The sequence below is a fragment of the Mustela putorius genome, unplaced genomic scaffold (assembly GCF_011764305.1).
Source record: "Mustela putorius furo isolate JIRA1106 unplaced genomic scaffold, ASM1176430v1.1 tig00000040_pilon_pilon_pilon, whole genome shotgun sequence".
Classification (NCBI taxonomy): Eukaryota; Metazoa; Chordata; class Mammalia; order Carnivora; family Mustelidae; genus Mustela; species Mustela putorius.
This window is the reverse complement of record NW_025421261.1, coordinates 775,289-794,471: the sequence shown is the minus strand read 5'-3', so window position 1 is coordinate 794,471 and position 19,183 is coordinate 775,289. Positions and strand designations below refer to the sequence as shown.

The following is a 19,183-nucleotide window of genomic DNA, read 5'->3' as shown; positions in this document are numbered from 1 at the left end:
AGATTTGAAAAGGCAGCACACCACACTTCCAAGAGATTAGTTCTTCTAAGGGGATTCCTGTTACTGCTATTAATTAATGGCTCAAAAAAATTTTATTTTACTATGCAATGAACAAAAATTGGATAGAAAGAGAACAAAATACAAGCAGAAGTTTTCATGGGGAAGGTAACTGTGTATACGTGTGTATGAATGCGGGACTTGATTTATTCATTTTGTTATTTCCCTCTGTAAACATATTTCTTTGATAATAAAAAAGCTTAGCTTGAAAAAATGTTATTTTTGTCATTGGTAAAATGCTATAATATACTCTACTGTGGAACTTACATTTTTCTTTTGTTTTCAAACACAATGTAAAGTGTTTCCTTGGGTAGTTTAGGAAAATACCCAAATGTTTCATCAATATTTGGGACATCAACATTTTCTTTTTCTATAATTTTTTTTCATATACAGTGGTGTCAGGGATTCAAGGTTTGATTCCAAACATTTCAAAAGACTCTGCTAATTCCATATTCATTAAAAAATATCTTTTGAAATGTTTTATTCTGTTTTCTTTGGAAAATTTTCAGATTTTCTCTGGACCTCACACCACATTCTGTCCCTTTAGTACACAGGCTTTGTTAAAAACACACGGTCCAATCTCAAGACTATTGATATTACAACCTTAATAATTATTTAGTTGGTTGGAAAAACTAATTTTCCCTCCTCTGTTTTTGCTTTCTATTCTTTATCCCTCATGATATTACTTGCTAATCCTTAAAAACAAAACAAAACACCAAACCTTGACAAATGCTTACCACATACCTACACTGTGCTAAGTACCTTCCCATGCTGAGATGATTGGCTACAATTTCAGAAGAGATTCAGAGCAGTTATGAGAGGGAAAGACATAATCTAGGGCTTGGTTGTAAATTCTACATTTTCTACCATATACCAGCTGTTTCAACCATTTTTGAAGAAACAGACTGCAATGAAGTCCTTCTGTGTATCTATTCTATGTTGGTTTAAGAAGTGGGGTGTTTATAATGACAAATCTTAGTCTTTGAGATTTTTAGGCATATTCTGAACAAAAATACCCCAAAATGTAATTAGGGTAAAAACCATGGAGAACACAGAATACTAAATTTTGAGAAGCCAGAGGAGGAACCAATCACTTAGTTTTGCATTTTGGGGAGTTGAACTTAGGTCATGCAACTGCAGAGACAGAAAGCCAACCTAAGAACGCCTTCATTTTCCGTTCGGTAGAGGGCAGTAGTGCACATGAAATGAGAGTGAACCAACAGGAGAGGCATTGCAAAGAAACAAACAAATTTTAATCAAAGACAGGGTCCCAAAATAATTACTCTAAGAGCCTCCAGAAGTCCCTCTTTCCTGTTTAAATCTGATTTGAAATGAAGGACAGACGTCACTTTTAGCTCACTGAGATAGCCGCTCACGAGTGGGTACAATCTGCTTCAGATTTAATTTTCCTGTGAGGATCCGTTAGCCTCATCCCTTTGGTAGAACTGCCCTCCTAGGATGATGGCTTCTTACTAAAATTCTGTCACTCGTGTTTAGTAACTGTTGAGAAGTGTCGGGGCACCTGGGTGACTCAGTCGGTGAAGTGTCTGCCTTGGGCTCAGGTCATGATCTCCAGGTCCTGGGATCGAGCCCCACGTTGGGATCCCTGCTCAGTGGGGAGCCTGCTTCTCCCTCTCCCTCTGACCCTCCCCCTCGCTTGTATTCGACCTCTTCCTCAAATAAATTTTAAAAAGTGTCCATTTTTGCAAGGTTGTCAGTTCGGCACAAATTTGAAGTAGGCATGAAATCAATGTGTTTTAGACAATTGTCTCCATAATGCTTAAAAAGAGAGCGGCTCTACTTGTCTTCTGAAAGGGCGCGTCTCCTTTCAACTTATTTCCCCACGCACGGAAGAGAAGACATCTACTCTGTAATACCTTTACCATCAAAAGTAAATCCTTTTGGCTTTCTACAGTATACCTAGAGGGAAAAAAAAATACATATCTGGAGAAGTAAATATTAGATTCTTATATAAGTGGCTGTGCCAGACAGTACATTTTTTCCACATTAATTTTAACATGTTCCACATTCTTCTTCCAATGAATTGATTTAGCAGACTTAGGGGGGCTCCTTCTAGCCACCAAGCTGCTCGGGGACTTAAATTAAAGAAGACTCCCTCGGCTCTCCCAGTTCTTGGAGGCCGCTGGAAGCAGCATCCTAACAGAAGCGCTTTCAGGAACAAAAGAGGTTTCCATCCAGCATGCAGGTGCGCGCCGCCTTCACAGAAGCCCCCGGAACACCCACCTGGAAGTCGGCAGTGACGGACCCCCCGCAGACATCAATTAACTCGGTCATGTCGTAATAGGCATCAAAGGTCCAGACGCAGCTCTTGAGGTTCAGGTGTTTGTAGAGCTGGATGGTCTTGGGCTCCCGGACGCTGGGGTCGAACTGGAAGGGGCGGTCGTATCCAGGCCCCAGGGCCGTGCTGTCATAGACCCTGTCGTCCAGGAACCCGGCCTCTGTGCGGGGGGAGGAGCGAGGAAAAGTGACTCAGTCTGTGGACAGGCCCCTCACGGGCTGCCCGGGAGCTGAGTGGAGAGAAGGGACGTGTCCTTGTGAGGCTGAGATAACCCGTCCTTCCTCAGAGACTCTGTGAGAGAGCAATCCAGGCTCCCCAAACACACTGGGTGAGAAGGTGAGGAGCTAGATGATGACCTGTTGCCTGGGTTACATAGAGTGACCGAGGTCACAGGTCCTCTAAGCGGCTGCAGGAACCCCAGGAAGAAAGGTGAGCAACTGACACTGTCCATGGAGCCAGCGCTCATGGCCCCACGGGTCTCGGAAAAGAAAACACACTGAAACTTTGCAATCAATTCTTGAAGACACAGACTTACTATACGGATAATTCGTTGATGAACTGTTATTTTTTAAGACTGATTTTTTTTAAAAAACAGCTTTTATGTAAAGACAACAAACATCCGACTTCCTCTTCCCCTCCTATGGTTTCTGAACACTTGGGGGAAAAAAAATCTTAATTTTGTGTTAATGAGTAAATAGCTCGCTAATGGTGCTTGACTGAAACTCCCGTGCTGCGGGAAAAATTATGGGCAAAAATCGTCGAGAGAAATGCTGCCAAGCAACTGAACTGTTCTAAATTAAGGAAGACCTTAATGCAGCAGTGAGCTACATACAGATGCGATTTTAGAGTATCAGGATTACGGTTCTTTACAGCACTAAGGGCAACCATAGTATTCTGAAGCAGTTGACGCATTTCTTAGAATGTTTAACACCAGCACGTGGTCCTCTGCCCCGCTAAGGACTGGGATCTCAGTTAACATGTGTTGAGTTTAATTGTGTTTAAGTAGGAAGAGGAACAAACTTTCAGCCGGTAGCCAGAGCCTGTCCCTTACGGCGGCTGCAGATACGGCCCGGTTAGACGTTCAGGTGTGGCTCAGTGACTTGCAGGTGATTCACCCTCAACCAATCTCTGCTGTGCAAAGAGTTTGATGGCCACACCCTTGTTTTCTCGCATCGCGCCACTGCCTGAGCGGCCTGCGCCTGGCCACCTGCTCGGAGGGACGCCACTCATGCCGCAGGTCCTGAGGACGCGGGACAGGAAGCCGAGTTCTCTTTGCTGTGTCCCCAGGCCACGGGGCTGGGCTGGAAGGCGAGAGCCACGCGGGGGCCGTCCCTCACCTGAGATGCCTCTCAGGTCGCGGGTGCTGACGAGGTTGGAGCAGACGTGCTGGTGTCGGTAGATGGACTCGGACAAGAGGAAGTGCAGGTTGTGCAGCGGCATGGTGGAGATGAGCGGCAGCATTCCGTCCTGGTGTGGGATCTGCACGGAGATGTGGATTCTAGGGCAAAAATGGGCAGAGATAGTGTTGAGGTGCACGCTGGGAACCGCTAACGTGCTACGTGTCTTCCTCACGACTTACTCTGCCTGCACCAAGGAATCTACCATTTTCCGTCCTGAAGCTTCCCGAGGAGGACGATGCCCACGTGGGGTCGCTCCCCACCCCTCCCGCCAAGAAATCCTCTGGCTCAGACCTGATAGCAATCAGGAATCACATTTTTTTTCTCTTCTGTACCAGGAAGGATAACATCACATCCACAAATTACTTTAAAGCTTTCTTTTGCTTTCAATGGAAGCTTTGTTTCCTCGTGAGCTACAGTGGGGTGACTGATAGAGGTAGCGTCTCCTTCTCTGTCACAGGGGGTGTCTGGGGGAGACCGGGGAGGGCTGACACCTATATTTTTTTAAGTATTTGTGCCAAATGACATCACTGAGCTCTTTAAACTCTAAGGTCAACTATTCCTACCCAGGACAATATCTTAGAAAGAGTCAGATCCCTCTGCTCCTACTGCCTCCTCCCAACTTAAAGAGCCTTCTCCCCCCTCCCCCCTTCAAGTTCCCAGTGACGCGAGCGGCCCCCAGTGGCCCCCATCCACAGTGCCGGGGCTCGTCTACACGTCTCAGAGCTTAGCTGCCTGTGCACGGGGACGTCTGCCACTTCCAGACTCTGTTTATCTTGCCTCCCCACAAGGACAAGGATCATTGCGTTCACTTCTTTCGTGTCTCCAGAGCACGTAGTGTAAAATTCTAAATAAAATACGAGCTTAGTAAATATGGACTAAGACTGAGACACGACAGAACTGTACTTAGGGGCTGTGTTATTTTCGTTGTACAAGTTTAAATTTTCAGCAAGTTGATTGAGGGCGCCTTTGAGTTTTTATAGCTTGACTCTTGGAACAAAAGCCCAAGAGACATATTTATGAGGAATCAGAATCTTGGAATAGGAACGGGATGTCTCTTTTGCTAAGAAGGGGTCAGTCGTGCCTTGGGCACTTCTGCTACTGCTTTCTAACAAAAGTAAATCTTATTCTACGAGGAAAAAAAGAAAGAATTTGCATATTCCTGGCTCCATACTTAAATCTGTTTTTTTCTCCATGCAAATGAACCCTCTTCTCTGAACTCAGTTGTTCATAAAGGCACAGGTACAAGTACCACAAGGTTCAATGAATATGTATAATACACACGAATCCCTTTTAGCTAGGCAAACATGAAAGTATCTCTCTTCCATCAAAATCATGGGAGCATAGGAAAAAAATAAAAGCACATCTGTCCAGTGACTTTCAATTTATACGGCGTTATTATTCCGTTCACTAGATATTTAACAAGTGTTCCTTAGGGGCCAAAAAGCACCGTCCTGGCCAGAGGGGATCCAGGAATAACGATAATCGGGGTCTCTGCCGTCAGCATCTACTGCGGGCCAGAGAGGCAGGGAATGATGGTAACGCTCTGAAAGGGGCGAACGTGGTGCCAGGGGAGCTGGGAGGAGGAGCTTCCAAATCAAACTGGGAAAGATGATGAGGAAGTTTCTAGAAGGGCTGTCAGGCGCTAGTAGAGTAGGACCACAGGATTTCACTCTGGTGAGTGGAAGGGGTCGGGGATCGCAGTCAGGAGCCCTGGGGCTGGAGTCAGTGTGATTCTCCGTGGGCAGACCGGCTGGCGAGGGACAGGAGGCTACGGAGACAGGCAAGGGGACGGATTTTAGGGGTTTCTGAAGAACTTAAATGCTTTCTGGGGCATTTATGACCGTGATTCTGAATTTCGCAGCAGCATCACGCGCTGCTCTGCCTCCTCCGGCAAACACACACAGGAGAGCCCCTCGCTGTGGACGGCGCCCCGGCCCGACCTGTTCGGATGCTGCTTGTGCTTGACGTCCAGGTACTTCAAGGTGGCGATGAAGGACTGTGCCTGGAAGCCCCTGGCTGTGCCGGCCACCACGGGGGTGTGGCACACAGCACTGTCGGTTCCAATGGTAACAATGTTGCTCCTCAAGGAGGTGCCCACGTGGCCCACCTTGTCTACAGCCTTGGCCACACAGCGCACGTGGAACCGCCGGCTGAAGTAAATGCTGTCCAGGACCTACCGGGAAAGATCAAAGACTTGAGACGTGTGTCTGCTCCTCAAAGAGCTCCTGCCGCTGCATCGTCTGGACGATATGACACGGCCAGTCTCTGGCACAGGGTTATCTGGGCAGACCATCCGTCATCTGTCTGTCCATCCGTCTATCCACTCATCTCTCTATCTGCTCATTCCTTCACCACAAAACTGCTGACTTTCTCCCAGGAGCCAGGCACTAGGGACAAAGGAGCGAGTATGTATAGCCCAAGGCCGTGGGGCAGACCAGGAGCAAGTAGACAGAGAGGAGCAAGAGCCCAGAGATGACCGGCCCCGGGGACAGCATCGTTCTCTGTGTCGGTTAGCGTCAGCGTAAGGACCACACGGCTAGTCTCCAGCCCTTCCATTAAGACTGGTTGGCCTCCAGGTCACTTTTGCTGAGGATACAGTGTCAGGACACCGAAAAGAGAGGCTTCCTTCCCGGGGTTCTTATTTTCCTTTCTTTCCCAGGGCTCGCCCCTCCCCCACCCCCGCCTAATGACCACACACGCTGCAAAGGTTGTAATAACAGGAAGAGTTGAAGTCGAGAACGTGGCCTCTGACACCTACTGGCCTGTGAAGGTCCTTCGACAGATTCTTTCATGTTCTCAGCCTTAGAGAAGCCATAAGAATGCTTAGCTCGGGCTCTGCAGACTACATGGTCACCACAACTCTCTAGATAATGTGCACATACACGCAGGGAAGCACATAAGAAGGAAAGGTAATTGGTGGTTCTGTGTGCCATAGACCTCCCACAAAGCAACCATACAAACTTATAAATTCTACCCATGAAAACAGTTTTCACTGAAGTCCATTAAAAATTAAAGAGGATTTTTTCCATTAAAATTGTTTTAATTAGCTGCCAACGCTTTATTTATTTATTTACACATGAACTTCGTTCAGAAGGGATTTGAGGCCTCTTAGACAGATGCACACAATACAATGCTATTAAATAAATAATTGAAGAAACAAAGATAGAGCAAAGGAAACTGGGATGAAAGTATTAGTCACCAAGTCATCGCAAGAAGAAAAACTGAAACATCAACTTGGTTAAGTTAAAAATGTATATTTGCTGGGACACCTGGGTGGCTCAGTAGGTTAAGCAGCTGCCTTCGGCTCAGGTCATGATCCCAGTGTCCTGGGATCGAGTCCCACATCGGGCTCCTTGCTTGGCAGGGAGCCTGCTTCTCCCTCTGCCTCTGCCTCTGCCTGCCTCTCTGTCTGCCTGTGCTCACTCGCTCTCTCTCCCTCTATCTCTGACAAATAAATAAATAAAATCTTAAAAAAAAAAAATAAAAAAAAATGTATATTTGGCCAAATCAGACCAAGCTGCCTTCATGGTTTTTTCAAAAGAGAATTAGATACTTAGAAAACCATAAGCTGTAAAGTCTTATCATCTAAGTTTTTAAATTTTATCAGCTACTCTGAACTAGGTTACTTTGCAAAAGAAATGACTTCTTGTCTTTTCTGAATCCGCTGTGCAAAAAACAATGGAAATGAGTGCCGCTGCTTCACCAGAGCCTCCGCCCATCTGAGCCTCCCTGTGCCATGATCCCATCTGCGGAAGCACTCATCAAAGTGGGAACAAACTCAGAGTTGAAGAGGAAGAAATCTAGGGAAATACCGTCTGAAAGAAATCTCTCATGTGCCAAACTATTAAGTGCACTACTTTTGATCAAAACGATCGAGGGCTACCAGGCTGTGGGCCTCCACTGCTTTTAGCTGTCTCTCTGAGGAGAATGTCCTCACTGCTGTGACGAGCAGTCCCCACAGGGCGCTCTTTCTTTCTTTCTTTTTTTTTTTTTTAAAGATTTTATTTATTTATCTGACAGAGATCACAAGCAGGCAGAGAAGCAGGCAGAGAGAGGAGGAAGCAGGCTCCCTGCTGAGCAGAGAGCCTGATGCGGGACTCGATCCCAGGACCTTGGGATCATGACCTGAGCCGAAGGCAGCGGCTTAACCAGGGCGCTCTTTCTTAAGGCTGGGAAAACCCTCACCGTTCATTGCTCTGTGATGGCGGCAGAGGTGTTGGTCTGGTGTCTCGACTCTTTGAGGACAGCAACTGCGTGGTGAACGTCTCACGCCCTCCTACAATTCTGTATAACACCGATCACTTGAGAAACAACCTATCATTTGTTTAATCACTGCGCCATCCCTACTGTGTGCCCTCCATGTGCCGGGCATGTTAGGCTTGGTAGAAGCCTTGGTCTTCTACCCAGGGGTTTATAACCTACTATTTACTGAATGACGGAAAACATGTGGAAAAGAGGAATCAGTAATTGTACCTACGTGGAATTTTTGACTTACTTTACCATTTATAGACACTTTTATATCTGATTAGTCAAAGACTTTGTCAAGTGACTAAGTGGAAATATTCTTTTGCAGATCAGGAAACACAGACCCAAGGAGGTGAAGTGACCTCTTAACATCACGTAGTTCAAAGTAGGCAGAATCGAGATTAGTAAACAGATGGTCTGATAACTAACTTGGATCTCTTTCTACGACACCATAGTACCTTACGTACAAGAATAAAAATACCTGTGAATATACTGTGTGTACCTGATGACTTGTTTATTTTATTCCAAACGCCACACAGGAGCCTTCAGGAGCGTGACAGAGTTGGAGCGACAAGAAGAGCACCGGGCCCAGAGCCACAGACCTACCATGTGGTTGACACTGGTGAAGGGCGTGCTGTCAGTGATGGTTTCAAAGGGTGACCGGGCGCCGTTGCCGTCCGTGGGGGTGGCCACCTCCCAGCTGAACTGCACCAGTGTTTGGTTGATACCCGCCTCGCTGCAACGCTCCCTCATGACGGCGTACTTCGGGAAATGGGGGTCGCAGGGGGTCACGCAAACCAGCGGGTAGCCGGGGGACGGGGATTTCTTGACTCCCTCCTTGCTCACTTCTTCTACATGGTCATAGTCAGAAAGCGTGACAACCTGAAAAGGAGCAACAAAGCTTCAGACTGGGCTGGGCGTTGGGAGGCTCCGAGAACTAAGGGTCCCCTCTCCAGAGAGCCACGAGGTCCCTTAACTGCTAGGGATTCTTTAAAATACAACAAAAAGAAAAAGAGAGAGAGAGAGGGAGGGAGAAAAAGAGAAAACATAACAGTGGAAGTTTTCATAGCGTTTGGCCAGGCATCCCTAGAAGATACTACAGACCTTTAGTGCTGAAGAAGATCCTCCGTCTGCCTGAGCTAAAAGCTTTAATATCTTGTTAATCTTATTCCTAAATCAGAGCTCAATCACTCATGTGAAAAATACTTTTATGTTTATGAACCACTGTAACCAAAGCTGTATGATGAATCACAGTTACTAGTTTAAAGTTGCATTAAGAAAAAACAAAATAAATAAAGTTGCATTAAATTATTAATGGTGTGCAGTAGTGTATTTGGCAAAACGAAAGCAAATAAAGGGAGAGCGTTTCCTCCACGGTTGAATAAGAGACCCCTTTGGGATGATCCTTCTTCTGTATGAGACTAGCCAGGGAAAGCTAGACTTATTCTGACTGCTCCATTATGACGGCTTAAATTTCACTTGGCAACCTCCAGGCATTTTCCTCCTGATTGTAAAGTCAGGGCATTTGTTCTACACATCCCCAAACTGGGGGACTGGGTACTTCGCTTCTGCAAATACTTAGCTCTATGCATTGGCATGTACGGGGGGGAAGAGCCATGGGGTAGCATCACTTTATTCCCTCCTTCTTCTAGGTCCCACGTAAGAAATGAGAGCAATCGCATTATGCTTCCCGTGTTTGTCAGACTAAGGTGTTAACATGGTTTGGTCTTACTCTAATGTTCAAACGGGGTTTCTCATCCTCAGCACTACAGACATTGGTGCCAAATAATTCTTTGTTGTGGGGCTGTCCTGTGCATTGTAGGATGTCTAGCAGGGCCCTGCCTTCTACCCACTAGATGCTAATAGTACCTAGTGTGACAGTCGTGACAACCAGAGATGTCACTAGACATTGGCAAATGTCCCCTGGAGGTGGTGGCCCGGGGGGGGGATCTAGGAAGGGAAGGACGAGCTGGCTCCCGGTGGAGGACCACTGTGTTAGAAGAATGAAGTTGGCCCCCGGTGGAGGACCACTGTGTTAGAAGAATGAAGCTGGCCCCAGAAGGCCTGCTCCTCTCAAGTCACCATCTACTAGTCACTAGGACATAAAAGCAGGGACCCCTTTGGGTCAAGCAACTCACGATGGGCGGTGCTGGCAATATGAGACTGCCCGCCGCCTCCTGGTCTAGAATCGTCACCGTGGCCGTGGTCACATCGCCAAGAACTGCTTCCACTGGGTCATCTGGGCCGAGGACGAGGGAGAAAGATTCGTGCCATTCCCGGTCGTCATTGGCTAGGATCTCGACTTTAAAAAAGATATGGTCCACACCTTCACCAAGGACAGAGCAGAAAGAGCAGAGGTTCGTGTTAGCTGACCTGCCTCAGACGACGCAGGCTGGCACCGCTGAAATTTCATATTATAATATGCCCTTTCCTTTCAGAGGTTTTCGATAAACACGGTGGCTGCTAATCACTTGAGTCCCGTCTCCAGGGAGAAATCTATTTTAGAGACCAAACTCCACTAGAGGCTCAGTTTTGCAGACTTCCTATCCAACACCGTATGAGGATTAATGGGCCCTGCCTGACACGAGCCGGTCGTAATAAAAATCTATGATCCAAAATACACTCCACCCTGCTCATGAGGTTTTTTGCTTAATTTTTCTTTCCCTCTACACGTAGGCATGAGCCCCTGCGTGGCTGTGAGCGCTTGCACACACAGACACCCCTCAGGGCTGTCCTCGAAGGCATCCTACAAGGCCGTCCCCGCCAAGACAGGAGCGGACGGGTTTGGCAGCCAGGAAGGAGCTGGGTTAGAGCCGTAGGAACTGCCTGCTCTTCCTGCCAAAACGATTCTCTGGGGGAGCAAGTATCCCTGGCAGGGCTTAAGTTTCCTTCTTCCTCTCCTACGAACACCTGGGCTGGGCTGTTTCCAAGACCTCTCTTTTCTCTAGATCCTTACGCAGAAAAAGAAAAAGACAAGACACATGGAGGAACGGCCCTGGTGTGGAGGCGGAGGAAGGGCTTCTACCTTTCCGGCAAACGCCCAGCAGATGCACACGGGTTGGAGCCAGAAGCCCTTTAAAACGTCGCCCCCTCATTTCTGAGGAGGTCACTTCCTCCCCCCACTTGCCAAGACGTCTCTGAGAGGCCTTCTACCACCGCTGCCCACTTCTGGCTCTGTCAGAAACGGCGCCAGGACCTACACCGGTCTGTTCATCTCACATTCCTCCAGAAAGTTCTGTGAGAAAATCTAGCATAGAATTCCAGTCCTTCTCTGTCTCATTGCTCCCATCAAACCACCATATAAGAAAGTTAAACAGCTCCCTGTGACCTGCATCTCATCTTCCTCTCTCTCGTCCCTGACTCATGTCCGTAGTTCCCTCTAGAATAAACCTTTTCTGGAAATCTCGTAACAGGGTATCCCGTCTCCTAGCCCATGTTCAACCAGAGGAGCACAGAGATTGTGCCTTCTGCATCTGAGTCATCCCTGAAGGACCCGGCACACTGCCTCGTGCCCGGGTTTTACGGAATGATGGTGGTGATGTTTGTTCTTTAAAATCAAATGCATCTATGACTCAACCAAGTCATAGGTTCACAACAGCCAAAACATCCTTTTAAATGAGCCCAAATCAGAAGCATGTTCTGAAGCAAGGGACCTACTCTGGTTCTTTCTCAATGCCACTGTTAGCAACTAAAGATTTTAAAGCTTCCTGTAGAAGCAAACGTGTGCCTAATGAGTACTTCATGCTTAGTCGGCACCACAGTTTGCCTCTACTGCTCGTTCCTTTCTTCGAATACAAGATATTTGCCCTTCTGTCAAGTAAAACCCGCAGCCTGGGGCTGGCGTTCCATTACCAGGACTGAACTTCAAGATTCTGCTCTTTGGGTAATAATCCACCCCGGACTGGGCAGACCCGTCCCGCGTGCTGCAGCGGATCTTGGACGTCCTGTTCTGATCTCCTCGGCGGATCACCTTGATGTTCAGGAGGGCAGTGGAGTCTGGCCCCGAGGGTTCGCGGATCTGGTATGCGGCTTCTTCGAACTCAATGGTAGGGGCTAAGGAAACAGGTTAGAAAGACCAGAGCAAGTTGGAGAAGCACGAAGGGTTCCAGTCCCCTGAAAACACCTCACAAAGGCAGGAGGGAGCTTTCCACACTAGTAAGCAACACAACGGAAAAATGGCTTGCGGTCATAAAAATCAATCCATTTTACTCCTCAGTAAAGCTTTGGAGAAGGAACTTATTTATGATTCTGCGGGAGTTGCTCCTCACAGGTTTCTTACTAAAAACAATAGTGGGGGAAATATTTTTAAGCACTTTGAAATGCATGATGTCCACGTTTCCATCTGGGCAGTACAGCTCACAGAATGTTTTTAGATTCACACACTTGTCAGGGGACTGAGACAGAGCAAGCCCTTGATAAATACCGATCGACCGATTGCATGAATCAACTCTTTTTCATTTATGAGATATGAATTTCTAAGCTGTAGAATTTATCTCACTTATATACTCCCTGAACTTCCCACGTCCGTCTCTCATCTCTGATCTGAGTTCCTTCTTCCCAGAGCCCTCATGCCTCCCTTTCCTTAAAATTTTCTAACTACGCATGGGTTCTTTCGTTAAAAATGAGTGGTTTTCATGAAGAGCACAAGCCTTCCTAGCCCACTCTGGTTTGAGGTACTAGTCTCATTGCTATGAAGTGATGAATACGTTGCTTTTTACAAAAATTTAAAATTGTGCCTTCTTTTTCACTATATTTTCACGGGGAAGGGTGAGGTGGTAGTTGTGGATAGGGACAAAAAAATGTGAAAATTGAGAGTAATTACAAATTTCATACCACTTCTAATATACTATAATATTTTGCAGATATTTCTAGAGTCTCTGTTCATTTTCCTCTTTCCCTCTCAGAAAATCAATTCGTCCTAATCATAGAAGAGAAGCTTCCTTGGAGACTTGGTAGTTTTTGGTGAAAGCTCCTTGGCCCTGGGGAGAGTCACTCACAACCTCTCTGAGCCTCCATCAGGTTTCCAGGCGACCGGGAGAGGTTCACTTCAGGATCTGAGCCCGAGTCCCCGGATAAAGGACGAATCCAGCTTCAAGGCTGGCTTTTCTTATTTCACCCTATGTCCACAGTAGTCCTGATTTTATGCCAGAAACTGAGAGTGTCACTAACTGTCAGGTAGACCCTAGAATCTGATAAAATAAGGGTTACAAACAGTTTTGCTGCTGACAGCTGTGTAACTGAGAGCATAAATTATATAAATTTGCTGAGGCTCAATTTCTTCAGCTATAATACAGGGATTCTAACGCCTCCCTCAGGGGTTACCGTTAGGATTAAATGAAATAATATAATATGCTTAGCGTGGTTCTTGGTCTACGGTAACATAAAAACACCGATTACTATTTGTAATATTACCCACTCCCTCATTAAAATATCTATCTGAATAAAACAATTTTGTCCCAAGTTGAAACAGATTTGGTTTTGTTTTCCCTAGTACCGGGGGCATTCCTTGCTGACACCTGACTCAAGAATTTAAGATTTGGGGGGTTAATAGGCCAAATCAATTAGAAGGAAACTGAGAAATTAGACTTTTCCGGGAAGGTGGCAGTATTTAAATCAGTTCATTGGATTCAACTGATTCTGATCGTATTTCCAATCTGGCTTCTGAACTGTAGTGACTTACATAGGTTTTATTCTCTGCCTGCCTTAGCGTCTCTGTCCTAGCTTGTAAGCACACTCCTTCCTTATCTCTGGGCCAGGTGGTGGGGCATCATGAGATTAAGAAGAGCTATCGCCTTATTGGAACTGCAGGAGAGTGATCACTAGCTGCCAACAGTTTATATAAATACTCCGAGACTGTTATCAGTAGGCAATTTTATGGCACTTTCATTAAAAAAAAAAACACCTATAATTACATTATTAGTAACACATCAGTTCATGTTCTATCAACCAGAGAGTAACTAAAGGCAGTAGCGTCTGTTACCGTCTTCATCATTGGATATGGTGACGGTGGCCACGTTATTCTTCCCGATTCTGGCTCCGCTCCAGTGGTTTCCAAGGGGATGGCCAAGGTAGACCCTGAATTGTTCCTCAGGCTCAAACACGGAGTCATCATGGATAGAGACAGTACAGTTCTTCATCTAGAGCCGATGCCATGAGATAGATTAAAATTTGCACTGAAAAATCAGTACTTTTCTTGCTTTTCCTAGAAAATGATTTTTCTTCTTTGCGGCATCAAAGAGTCAACACAAATTTGAAAGGTCTCAAACCATTTTGTTTGTAAAACAGAATATTTAAATCTAACAGTTCATGCCTGACAGGGACATACCTATGTGAGAAGCCTCGTATTAGAGTATTCCAAACCTCTCAGAATGACTGGTTTTGTGGAAAAACAAGATCAATACAACACCTCAGTCCAATGTAGCTGCAGGAAACCTGTGCACTTTTCCCTGATCAGACCAAGGCACACGCGTGCATTCTAAAAGGTGCAATTTGGATGATGGCTGAACACATGCATTAGGCTTCCTGGAGAAGGCTGAACAGTGGTCTGTCCCCTCGGTGGCAACTGGCAGGTTTCAGAAGGAACTCAGAAAGGCTCCTCTCTGATACCTCTCAGTGCCGCAGAACTCTCAAACGCCCTGCCAGATGGTGTCTCATCGGAACGCTGCCAAATTCCCAAAGTCTGAGAACACAACCTAATCCCTGCCTGACAGTTGGAGCAAATCAAGTGCTTCTCCCACTGATTGTTCTCTACCGAGGACTGTATTCTTAAGAAAACAGAAAATAAGGCCAAAGCGTTTTAGATGACGCGGTGACCTCAATGGTAGAGTCACATGATGTGAATGGGATTATTTTTAGTCAAACCATGTTAAATGCACTCTGCCACGGGGTTGCCAAGGACCTGCGGGCACAGAGAAGTTCCACTCTCATTCTTTCGAAGGCCCACGAAATGGAAGGAAGCGCTCCTGTGAGTGTTTATAGGTAGCTCGCGAACCGGGTTTTAAGTCCCTGAACAATGTCCCTTTTTTTTTCCCGATAGAAAACATGAACTCAGTAGTGACTCCTCAGGATATCTCTTAAACAACGACATTCTCGTGAATGACAAGTTTCAAAGACAAACTGCTTAGCACGCCAGAGAAAATGAAGATTCCAAAGTGCGTTTGTGGAGAATGGGAGGTTGTCGCGTGAGTGACATATGCATGGTCAGACCGTATTTTCTTTGTAATTTTATTAAATTATAAACTGTCTCCTGGATAAGCAGAGAATCTTCTTTTGAACTTAAGACAAATACAGACATGTAGACTCAAAGCTGAAGATGGTATCTGTTGCATTTGTGTATGTTTTTAAACACACGTTTCAACCTGCCACCAGTAAAATTCCCATAAAATACACAGTTAAGACAGGGTTTCTATGAGTCACGAATGCATAAAAGACCAAGAGCCTAAAAGAAGGCAGCTGTCACTTTTTTTTGGTAGTAAAGATGAATAGAGGAAGATTCCTGTGTGACCTGGGCTGGCTAAGAACTTCTGATGCTAAACTTCAAAAGGACTAATCATAGGGCAAACACCTGATACATTTGACTCTACCAGAATTGAAAACTCTGTTCAACTATGAACACTGTGATTAAAGGTTATAGATAAGTGACAGGATGCAAAAATACGTTTACAATTTCTAAAATGTCTACAACCAGCAAGGAATTAATAATTAGAATATGCAAGAAAGACTGCAAATCAGCAAGAAAATGATAACAAGGGGGCGCCTGGGTGGCTCAGGGGGTTAAGCCTCTGCCTTCGGCTCAGGTCATGATCCCAGGGTCCTGGATCGAGTCCCACATCGGGCTCTCTGCTCGGTGGGGAGCCTGTTTCCCTCTCTCTCTCTCTCTCTCTCTCTGTCTGCCTCTCTGCTTACTTGTGATCTCTGTCTGTCAAATAAATAAATAAATAAAAATCCAGAAAAAAAGAAAAAGATAGTAATGCTATAGTAAGGAATACAGGATAAAAATGACAAATTTACCTAAGAGGAAAGCCAGTGAGCTAACAAGCATATACACTGGTAGTAACTGGAGAAATGCAAATTAAAATGAGATTTAACTATATACATATCAGATTAGCAAAAATTCAAAAGATGAGTACTGTATTGGAGAGGATATAGGATTATAACAACCTTCAGGCCACAGCTAGCAACTTTATGGAAAGTGTTCTGACACTATTTTTTCAAATTAAGCCCATACGTGGCCTTCGGTCCAGCACATTTGCTGCCGAGTGTACATCCGAAGACGTTCCCACTCAGGTCTGCAAGAGGACGTGTAGGAGGATGTGCCCTCAAGCATTCTCTGTGGCGGCAGCATGTTAGGAGATGAGTGGGTGCTGTCTCTGAGTTCCTCACTGTCTACTGCTGAGAGTGGATGGTTACAATGTACTAAGTGCCCATCATGAAATATTACGTGCTATCTCAGCAACAGATTAGATGTACACATAAATGACGTGGACAGATACTAAAACACCTTACTGAGTAAACAGAGTAAAAGTTTGAAAAAGAAAATTGTTTAGTGTATAAATTAAAATCTGCATACAAGACAACCAGCATTTTTAAGGAACAAATACAAATTAAGAAATATGTAAACACAACAGATTGGTGAGTTCTCAAGTGGGGAAGAAGTGTGGCTGGAGAACAGGCGTAAAATAACGCAAAATCAGAGAAAGGCCTCGAAGTGACTGAGGGGACTGTGTGTCTCAAATCAAGAAGGTATAGGTGACTCAATGATCTCAAACTGAAATCCAAAAATGTGGAAATAGAATTCTTGTTCCATATATACACACTTTGGACATACACCGAGGTTGCAGGCTTTGGTTCTAATGTGGTCATGTTTACTGACTGGAAGTTCTCAGGAGCTCTTGTGTCCACCTGCCCACTTTTCTATAACTGCTAAGAAGAGAGCACTTTCCTGCCTTGAATCTGCTCAGTGTCTGCCTATTTGGTCCTACCCTATGGCTTCTGTATTAGAATCTATGCTGCCCTGGGACAGGGGCCCAGGTTCTAGAGGATTGTCTCGTCCTGCTCTGGGTAACACTGGTGGAGTGCGTCATCTCTAATGTAGCTGCAAATTAAGAGAAGCCTCATTCATTTGATTTTGCTACATTCCAGAAATGTTACATGTCATCTAAATTCCTGCTTCAACCAACGATATACGGATTTTGTTGTAAATAGGAGACCAAGAAAACAGCTACAGGGGACAGATGATAGTATTACAGATAGTATCGGCCAGTAAAAGAATTCCTAGATGTTCAGAATTTGTCTTAATGTCTTCGTTATGGGTAAGTAAAGGCATCAAGGAAAGAGAATCTGATCTTTCAGCCATCACGAACCCACTTACTTTCTCCCCCTTCAGAAACGTAATCCGTGAAGAGTCCGCATTTCTTCTCTCCTCAAAGTCCTCCATGACCTGGGCTGAATGGCCCTGGGTGTAGCACCTCACCGACGACTCATAGCTCAGGTCTCCGCTCCGAATGATGGGCACATGCAGGACACCCTCCTTCTCCTTCACTAGGAGCAGATCCTTGGCAAACTGCATGCTGGGCACTGCGGGAGCCGGAGGAAAGATGGAGGCATTGTGAGTGAGGAACAGAGGCGTGGCGGCCGCGGCCCTCACTCGCCACTTGGCAGGACAGGTCTACTAAGGGCCGTCCCCCCGGCTGGCGAGTCAGAGATGGCAGCAGATTTAGAGGCCTGATTGCTCTCAGGACCAGGGATCTGCTTCCATTGCTGAGCAGGCTTCTAATGAAACGAAAACTCCATTTTGCACCTGTTTCTCCCAGCGTCAGGGTGAGGTCCCCATCTCAAACACAGGTAAGTGACGCAAGCAAAGAAATGGGCCAGGTATGAGGAAAGTTTTGGTTGAGACTTGGACACACACACACACACACACACACACACAAACACAAATTCACTTTCCTTCTAAGGCTACACAAGGAAAAGAGCAGTGTGAGCCTGACAATAAATGGGCACTGACACTGGTCCTGGGGCCAGGGAGAGGACAGGGGGACGTGGGGGTACCGGGACGGAGGAAGGCACAGGCTGTTCCAGGGGGGGTCGTCCCTCAGCCCCAGTCCTTGGTTGGCAGGTTACCCTCTTTTCAAATGAAGCCAGAAATCTGGATTTTTATGTCATATCCGCTAAAATTTTAAAAAGCAATGAGTTAAAACAGTAAAAAGAAGTTCCACAGAGACCAAACTATTGGGCCAAACAAAAGACATCCACATGCTGAATTTGGTCAGTGGAATAAAAATCACTTTTTCTTTTATAGTTTACATTGGTCTCATCTGACTTTAGGAAAGGACCATAGCCAACCTGTGGTTAAAAACACGTGCTTTGCAATCGGCAGGCCTGCATTTCCAACCCAGTCCTGCTACTCACAGTCCTGCAATATAGGATATTTAGATTTTCTGAGTCCTGGGGGTTTTTATTTATAAATTAGAAATATTACTATCCAACTCCTAGAGGGGTTGGAAGGAGTGAATTTAATGAAATAATGTCCACACGGTGCTCAACACAGTATCTGGTACATCACAAGCACTCATATTTGGTAGGAATTATATTATGGTTTGTAATGTCCCCAACCCCAGTATTCTCAATGGGAAGAACCACTTTTTTCTCCTTATTTCCTACAGTGCCTACCGTGATGCTCTACATTAAGACATGCCCTCTTCTGAGACTAACATCTTGTCAATTGCTGGTTCGTTCTTTCATATATATATATATATATATGGAAGATAGACAGATAGATATATTTTTATTTATTTATGAGAGAGAGAGAGCAGGCAGTGGGTTGAGGGAGAGGCAGAGAGAGACTCAGACGGACACCCTGCTGAACACAGATCCTCATGTGGGGGCTGGATCCCACGACCGCGAGATCAGGACCTGAGCCAAAACCAAGAGGTGGACATTCAGCAGACTGTGCCACCTAAGCCCCCTGCTGGCTATTTCTTTCTTAATGAGCAATACAAAGAGGGAGCCCCTCCAGTCACTTGTCAGAGTCTCCTGTGGCAGAAACTGACCCTGAAGCGGTCATCTCCCATCTCCCTGCCACGTCTTGTACATTCCCTGCCAAACCTGAAAGGAAGGAACCAAAAGCTTAGCATTCTTCAAGTCAAAAGAGTCTGTTTGCCTCCCAACTGTGGGTATTAGC

At 45.8% G+C, this 19,183-nt stretch overlaps 1 protein-coding gene across 3 annotated transcripts in view; it reads right to left on the bottom strand.

Annotated features, from left to right (window-relative positions):
• The window catches only part of FRAS1 (Fraser extracellular matrix complex subunit 1), a 410,546-nt gene that overhangs the window by 25,937 nt on the left and 365,426 nt on the right, over positions 1-19,183 (bottom strand). For all 3 annotated transcript variants that reach the window (XM_045065725.1, XM_045066397.1, XM_045066061.1), the window contains 8 exons: positions 17,372-17,577; positions 13,982-14,138; positions 11,854-12,054; positions 10,140-10,327; positions 8,608-8,883; positions 5,697-5,929; positions 3,694-3,854; positions 2,302-2,516 (listed from right to left, as the gene is read on the bottom strand). In XM_045065725.1, the coding sequence (XP_044921660.1) occupies positions 2,302-2,516; positions 3,694-3,854; positions 5,697-5,929; positions 8,608-8,883; positions 10,140-10,327; positions 11,854-12,054; positions 13,982-14,138; positions 17,372-17,577 (1,637 nt within the window). The remainder of the gene's footprint in view (positions 1-2,301; positions 2,517-3,693; positions 3,855-5,696; positions 5,930-8,607; positions 8,884-10,139; positions 10,328-11,853; positions 12,055-13,981; positions 14,139-17,371; positions 17,578-19,183) is intronic.